The sequence below is a fragment of the Battus philenor genome, unplaced genomic scaffold (genome assembly GCF_028537555.1).
Source record: "Battus philenor isolate CCGP_79_NKW_IND1 unplaced genomic scaffold, ilBatPhil1.0.hap1 SCAF_8, whole genome shotgun sequence".
NCBI classification, from domain to species: domain Eukaryota; kingdom Metazoa; phylum Arthropoda; class Insecta; order Lepidoptera; family Papilionidae; genus Battus; species Battus philenor.
In genome coordinates, this window is record NW_027181748.1 from 6,461,803 (window position 1) to 6,470,587 (window position 8,785).

Below are 8,785 nucleotides of genomic sequence, written 5' to 3' on the forward strand. Positions count from 1 at the left end.
CTGAATTTCTTTCTTTTTTCTTTTTGATTTTTTTATTTTAGTTGAATCAACAAAAAATCTTTGGTACAAAAAAATTAGAACACAAATAAACATTTTAAATGACATTAGGTGATAATAAGGAAAGATAATGCACACAGCATGAAAATACATTAATAATTTAAGTACTTGAAATTTTTAAAACATAATAGTAAAAAAAAATACTAATGGTATTCAAACAAATACATAAAATTAAAATCTGTGCAATGTTAGTTAAATAAATTAGAAATCGAAAATTAATATTAACGAAAGAATTTTGAAATTATAAAACCCACTAAAATTCGCATGAGTTTTATTTATTAATTATCACAATTTTTTTAATAAATATAACAACTATAAAAAATCTTAGAGAAAAATACACATTGAAAAAATGGACACAATTTCTTTCTCAGCCTAATGATAAAAAATGAAAAATGTTTCTCGTATCTGAAAGCTTCTTTTGACGATTAATCTTTCCGCAGGCCTATTGTTAATGTTCAGCCAGGGTCAAAAAATATTTATTATTCCGTGGGGTCACAATTATTACGTAGCCTTCGTAATGCACATTAAACGCAAACTCGTGAACTCTGGCGTGGGAACGTCTTGACAGATTATTAGTGAAGCTTGCAGAAAAAGAGCTTTATTTGAAAAGAGTTTTAAGACTGTATTTGGCTTCTTTAATTTATATAGTGTTAAATGCATTTTATATATACGTACGCTTAGTAGACCACATCTTATGTTTTATCTTGACTAAAACAGATTACCCTCAAGTTTGAGAGATAGTTTTACGCCTAATGATATTAAATACAAACTTAGGCATTACTTCTTAATTAATCTAACGAGCGACGAAGTTAAATGCATATACTCATTACTCGTAGTACCACAGCAAACAGAAACTCGCATTACATTATTTATGGCCATAGTTTAACTTTATTTTCAATAACTTTATTTCATGATTTTTTTCTATTTAATGTCAATCCTGTAAGCACAAATATAAACCTGAGTTGTTGAGCTATTTTATATCGAAAATTGTAATTCTTTTTTATGATTTTATGCGATTTGTCTCCAAAAATTAGTAAACGGTAGCATTAGCAACACTGATTTTTTAATGAAAATTTATTTTGCAATGTCTTGTTCCAATAGCCGTTTGAATAACAGAGTAACTTTCGACTTATCTGTACGGCGACCATTTACCGATCTGGCACATGTGTAAACTTTATGAAAAAAAGTAAAAGAAAAAGATATTTTAATTTAAAAATTCCTCAAATTATGAAGCTAGGAATAATAACCTTCTTTACATGATTTATTGTTAATTACAGTACAAAATTGTCTCAAATTGACTATCTATGCAAGTAGTGTTCCCTTTCGCAAAATCGGTACACCTGGTTTATTCATGTTTCATTTATTTGTAATCTGTAGCACATATAATCGTCTAGCTTAGTGGACAAGTGCAAAAATAAAAAATAAAAAATTAGCGAGTAATATGAGAATTGACATGAATACACATCTCAGTTAAAACTATTCTTACGTTATAGTTATTACAGTAAATGCCTTTTAACCAAAATAGACCAAAGATCACTTTCACCCTAGACGATATTACAGTAATTTATTTATTTATTTTAGAATGTCTACAGATTTATGCAATTAAATTTGCATTTATACAATCTCTATGTAACTATATTTTAGTAGGAGATTTCCTCGTATACAATGAATCATTATCTTTTGAACCATACCGCTTAGGGACATGAAATTGGTATAAATTTTCCTTTCACAGAGTAGAGGTCAGCTATAAACGGATTTTATGCCACCCGCGTTTGACAGAACGTTCATTAAGTTTGAAGGCTAGAAACAGATATCCACAGCATTCAATATGTTAGCAAATTGTATAACAATTGTAATTGTTTTGCTCAAAATAAACTATATTTAACTATCTGGCTTAATAAGTTAGGAAATAATGTTCTTTTAGACAATTTGCTAAAAAGTTATTGAATTTTATGCTATTTATTATAATATATTCTGATTTGTGCGAATTTCATCACGAATAAAACTTGCGATTATTAACAAAAACATATTCCTGTAATTTAGTGCATTTACGTAAATATGTTTCAGTTCTAATAACATGGTATACTAACGATTTTGTTATAACTTTTTTCATCTTATCGTTTCCAAGAATATCGGGAAACCAAAAAAATGTTATATAATATTTGAACGTTATATTTTTATTTGATTGGTCGGTCACGTTTCAACATTTTAATTTATTACTATATTTTTGAGTAGCGGTAGTGCAGCGGTAAGGACTCATACTTGCTATTATAAGTCGCGGGTTTACCGGGATTACCGGGATACAATCTTTTACAATTCACACTTTGTGCATTAATTATATAGGATTGTCACTGCTCACAAACAAGTTTCCAGAGGATGGACAGCAGCGTCTTGTTCGAACTATTGTAGAAAAAAAAGTAAAGTGCATCCCCCCAAAGATATTATTTAGGTAGGTCTATGCCTTGCAGTGGGCGTCTATGGGCTGAAACGACGACTTTCGTTTTTTCTCGCAATAAAATTCGTCAAAGCTTTTGTTGCAAAAAAATGAAACATCTCGTTGGATTTTTTTGATATTTACACGATTGTCCGTTTTTGTTCTTCCTAAAGTATTTATTATTCATTAATGTTTCCATCCATTCTTTCTGTTGTAGTCTTGTAAATCCCGATATGTATTTGTAAAATTAAACAACTAATGGTGATCGAGTTGCAAAATAGCTAACTATCAACTATCGGTTTATTAGCAACAAGAAATAAAACTCCGTTAAAATTAGATATCACTTAGATAGTAACACATCTTTTAATTTAAAATTTGTTAGAGTGGAAGTTACATAGTTGTAAAGAAATGTTTTTAAATACAGAATATTTTTGTGTGATGGTTTACGGACCATACACTTTCTTTTTAATGAAAGAAAATTGATATCGTAATAAAGGTAATGTAACAGGAGGTTATTAAAAACGATCTTCACATGATCTGAATAATAATAAAAATTCTTGGTTCAAATTTTCAAAAACAGAACACCATAAATATTCCGAAAATTAAGGGTATTATTACTGAACTCTGTTGAAGTATTTACAATACACCAACAAAATTTAAAACAGGTTTAACATAATGAGAGTTATGTAAATTATTCATTTATATTACTTTTTGTAATAATAATGTTTACATATATAATACACCAGATTCGAGACGTTTTTATACAGGGGAAGGAAATGCGCAATATTATCTCTAAGCGAAAAGTTGCTTCTATAAAGTTAGTCCATCGAGACTATTAGATCGAACATATTGGGCATCAAAGTACGTATTAGAATTCAAACCTCCTTTAAACTGACGTCACATGACATTTCCATAGCTTTTGCCTACGTTATCAACTAACACGTAAATATCACAAATAATTTGTTAGTTATGGTAGCAGAATTATTTTCCTCAGAAACTATTTATTTTTAATTTATTGATTTATACATTCAATATGTATTAATAGAAAGGTTAAATTTTTTATCGTTGATCAAACGAAATTTGTGAAAAGTCAAGTAAATAGAAATTAAAATGATTAGTAAAGGTTTCGCCACTTTTATAGCCTTTAATCACGAGTTTTGGTTTAGGGCGAGTTTCAGTAAAATGTTGTCAAAATTTGCTAAACAATAATTAAACATCAAAGCATTTTGTTACAATGTTAACTTTAAGAAGATAGTAGATAACTATGAAATATGGTTAAGTTAAATTTGTTAATGTGAATGGAAGTTGTAACATCGAAGATTTCAATAATAAAACTAACATAAACTTAATATCAACAATTTATTTTTATAATGAAGTGTCGTTGTCTACGTCATCTATCTAAACTAGATTTTGTAAATATTACAAATACTTGTTATATTTTTTTAACAATCACTATCATTTGCACCATCTAAATTAACTTATATACAGCTTTAAGCTAACTACGATACTATTTAACAGTTAAATATGAACTTAAAATACAATACCTAATAAACATAAACAAGAAGTAGGCTCATCTACAAAAATCTACTATTTCAATTGTTCTAGAGATAATTTTCGATTTTTCGCCATGCCTAATAAAATATTATCAGTGGAAGCTGTAGTAGAGTGTTGTAAGATGTCTTCCTTACTTTGTATAGAATGATAATCATTCATTTCCGACCACGCTGGGTCAGATTTAGCTATTCGTTTCCTTTCTTTAATTTTTGTATACAATAAAACCGAAACCATTACAAAAAATACCACAAATCCTAAGCAACATCCAACAATTAACCCCATTCTTCGATTCAGTATACTCGATAAATGAAAGGTTTTTATAGGTTTCAATTTAACGTTATGTTTTGTGTATGTATCAAAAGAAATACATTCACTTGACGGAGACTGGGAAATTAATGTGGCAGCATAGTTTCTACTTATATTAGACATATATTTAAAATCAGTAAAGGAAATATTTGTTTCAGAAATGTCTTCATCAATTAACTTTATATAAGGATTTTGTTCCGAAGTTAAAATACATACTATGTAATTTTGATTTGGACTTAAATTTGAGATGAGTGCAGATGTTTCAGTTTTGTCTAAGTACCTGTATGTCACCTGAAAAAATTTATAAACATTTTAACTTTAACAATTAAACTTGACTTAATGCTAACTGCACTAAATTACAGCCAATTGCAACCATCATGTATATTTTACTTACGTCTGAGTTAACATCATCATCGTAGTACATTATTTGCAAAGATTTGACAGCTGTCCGATTTCTTATAAACCATGACACCGATACAGAGTTATCTTTATGTTTGTCGATTGATAATTGCGTTATTGTCGGAAAATCGCACTTTTCTTTAGGGTATTCATCATTGAGGCAAGTGACAGCCTTAGAGTCTATTATTTTTGGATGATCTTGAATCCATGTCCATGTATTATTTCTTTGACAGCTACAAATTATTACATTATCTGAAACAATTGTTTTAATTGTTAATATTGCACAAATCAAGATTATGTTTTTTGGTTAATTGAAAGTTTATATGTAATACACATACCTTTTATGGAAATTTCTTGTACGTGACTTTCAATCGTGGTAAATAAATCAATTGGTATCGTTTGAAGTTTATTGTGTTCTAAATCTATCAGTATAATTTTGTTCAAGTTATTAAATGAAGTAACTGATACATATTTGATGTTATTATAACTTAGATATAAAACAGTGAGTTCTTTTAAATTGACTAAATCTTGATTTAGGATGTTTTGTAATCTGTTATGTGAAAGATCCAAAAGTTTTAAATTACTAAGGTCTTCAGTAAAAGACTCCATAGATTCAATGTAATTGTTTGATAAACATAAAGCGTTCAATTTCAGAAGTCCGCGAAAATTACTAGTTTTTAGATGTGTAATTTTGTTATAGCTTAGATCCAAATTTTCTAGAATAGATAATTTAGAGAATGGGCTTATCGGAAGTCTTCGTATTTTATTAAACTTTAAGTACAAGTGTTGCAAAGTTACAAATGATCCAAATGTTATATCGTCTAGATTAGATAAGTTAGTTTTGCAAATATATAGTTCATATAAGTTAGATAAAAGAGTATTGTTATTATCACTTGTGTTAACTAAAGGCCATGACATTGCTGGATTTTTACTTAAGTCCATACTTATTAACGAAACTCCGTTACTTTTGTGTGATGATAAAAAGTCGAAACTAACAATTTCGTTGTAGGAAATATTAATGTTTTGTATTTTTGGAAAATTCTCTAACAATAATGATGGTATTGAATTTAGTTTGTTGTAGCTTATGTCTAATTCCAAAAGTTCTTTAAAAATTACTTTTTTCTTCATGGTAATAGAATGGATTTCATTCTTCCTTAAAATCAAATGCCTAATTTTTTTCATTTTTTCAAAACCACTGAATTCTATTTTTGGTAACAAGTTATCGGCAATATCTAAAATTTCTATAAGCGTTAGATTACTGAAGGTATTATATGGAACATAGTCTAAAAAGTTGTTGCTTATATTAACCTCGGATATTGAAGTGTACGATTCGAATAGAGAGGTAGGTATTCCACTAATAATATTTTGCGCTACGTTCAACCGCACCAATTGCTTGTTTAGGGAAAAAGTGCCTTCGACAATATGTTCTATATTGCAATGCTCTAAAAATAAAACTTCCAAGAGAGGCAGTTGTGAGAATGATTCAACAGGTAAGTGATCGAATATATTATAAGAAAGCGATAAATATTTCAAACCAGGAATATCGATGTAAACTAAATCACTAGATTTTAGTGAATTATTTTTTAAAGAAAGATATTTAAGATTATTCATTCCTTCGAAAGTGCCATTTTCTATCTGTTGTATTTCACAATTATCTAAATATAATGAACTTAACGGTAAACCTTGTTGAAATATATTTTTGTAGAGTACTCTAAGCGGATTGTAAGATAAATTTAATGTACGCATCTTTTTCAAGGTGTCAAATGCCATAGTATATATAAAAACAATTTTGTTGTGTGATAAATTTAAATCTTCTAATTCTAAAAGGCCTACAAACGTATAATTAGTAACATTACGCAGTAAATTTCTATGTAAATCTAGATTTCTAACAGAACGGAGTTGTTGAAATGTAAAATCGTCGATTACAGATATTTCATTATTATGTAGTTCAATACGAGTTAAGTAAGTTAAATTAGCAAAAACATTTCTAGATAAGAATTTGACATGATTATTTGTTAAGCTAAGGTGATACAGTTTTTGTTGATAACGGAATGACAAACTTTTAATTGAAGACAGTAAATTAGAATCGACATGAAATGTTAATAGAACCGAATTTGGCTTCGGCAGTATGTCGTTGATTTCTATTAGATAATTGTCATAAAGGCTCAAATATTTTAAGTAAGCCATTTTCGAAAATGTTTCAGAATCTATGCTAGTGATTTTATTATTATTCAAATAAATTTCTTCTGCATTTGTGAGGTTATAAAAGTGATACTTCGAAATAAACTTCAAATTATTATTATTTAAACGGATTTCTCTTATCACTATTTGACCACCCAGTGAATCATTTTTTAAGTCTATGATATTATTATTGTCTAACCTTAACATTGTTATGTTAACATTACTAATAAATATATCGTGTGGCACTTGAGTTATGTAATTAAAATCTAAACGTAACGTAGTTAATTCTTCTAAGTCACTAAAGCTCTTGCTATGTATTGTATGAATACAATTCTTATTTAAGTGTATTGTAGTAATTTTCGTAGAGTTGAAAAAGGAATCAATTGGCACTTCTAAAATATTGTTGTTACTTAAAAATATTTGGACTAATAGTGGCATGTTACAAAAAAGGCCATGGATGTGATGCAAATGATTGTGACTTAAATCAATAAATTCTAACTTCTTGTTATTTTGAAAAAGATTAGTATTTAATATTTTAATTCTATTATGACTCAAATCTAAAGATTTAAGATTAAGCAACGAATAAAACGCGCGATAATGTATGTTATTAATAAAATTAAAATGAAAAGATAATGTTAAAAGGGACGGACAAAATTTAAGGCAGTCTTCTGAAATAAATTCAAAATTATTAGAACTTAAATCTAAAAACTCTAGTGATATCAAATCGAAATCATGTGCGATCGGAAAAGAAGACATTTCATTCCATGATAACCGCAAAGATCGAAGGTGCCTTAACTTTGCTATTGGTGATATCGGAAATGCTGTGAGGTTGTTTTCGCTTAAATCAATTTCTGATAATGTTGACTCTAAACTAGAAAAAGCAGAATCTGAAATATGACGGATCATATTCTGCTTTATGTTTATTTTCATTAATGGAAGACCATAGAAACTATAACTTGGAACATCCACGATGTGGTTAGATGTGAGTTCAATTGAGATTAGTTTGAGCAAACCAGAAAATGCCTTTTGCGGAATAAATTTAATTTTACTTGACACAATACTTAACGTTTCAAGGCACTGTCTTAATGGCATAAATGTGTCATCGTCTATGTCTCTTATGCTTGTTCTTGTTATATGTATATGTTTAATGCAAACGCCGAGCGGCACAAAATGTGGTCCCAAAACTTCTTCGCTGTCATCGAGGTCGTTTATGGAAAGCGAATGTACATCATTAATCCTCTTTAGCGCATTTTTGATTTGTTTGGTATTTGAATCTTGGCAATCGAGAAAAACAGCTGAAAAGATATAGATTATATAGACATTGCTGAGAATAATAAAGATAAAAAAATAATTACTTACAATGTTCGAACGTGTAGCACGAGCATTTATTATTTATCATCAAATCGAAACATTCCATGGTATTTTGAGATCGGAGGACTGGAGGTAGAACCAGTAGCATTGATACATAGTGCCATACATTTTGTCCATTTTGTTTTTTTCGCAAAAATAAAAGATTTGTCATAATTACATAGTTAACGAGATATCAAATCTCCATTATAAACACTGTCCAAAATCTGAAATAAAATCACCTGGTTTCATATATGTACATAATACGTCGTTTATTGTAATATGACCATGCTATAAATACGTAGCTACCCTTTGTATCAGTTAAGTAAACGAAAATATTCCCCAGTTAAATATTTTAAAACACAATACTTTATTCTACAAAGATACACATAGAAACATGTAGTAAACAATACATTTAATAATTAATTGTAATAATAATCCCCGGTTCAGCTTTGAAATGACATAAAGTTAACATGAAACAAAGAACAACCTTGAAATTTAAAAGTA

General features: G+C 28.6%; 1 protein-coding gene across 1 annotated transcript; it reads right to left on the minus strand.

The window, feature by feature from the left end:
* Positions 1 to 4,078: 4,078 nt before the first annotated feature.
* LOC137931732 (protein artichoke-like) lies at positions 4,079 to 8,453 on the minus strand. The gene is made up of 4 exons (XM_068775226.1): positions 8,291 to 8,453; positions 5,089 to 8,226; positions 4,746 to 5,002; positions 4,079 to 4,642 (listed from the first exon to the last, which is right to left on the minus strand). Exons 1-4 carry the CDS (start codon positions 8,451 to 8,453, stop codon positions 4,079 to 4,081), a joined length of 4,122 nt encoding a protein of 1,373 aa, XP_068631327.1.
* Between the last annotated feature and the right edge of the window lie 332 nt (positions 8,454 to 8,785).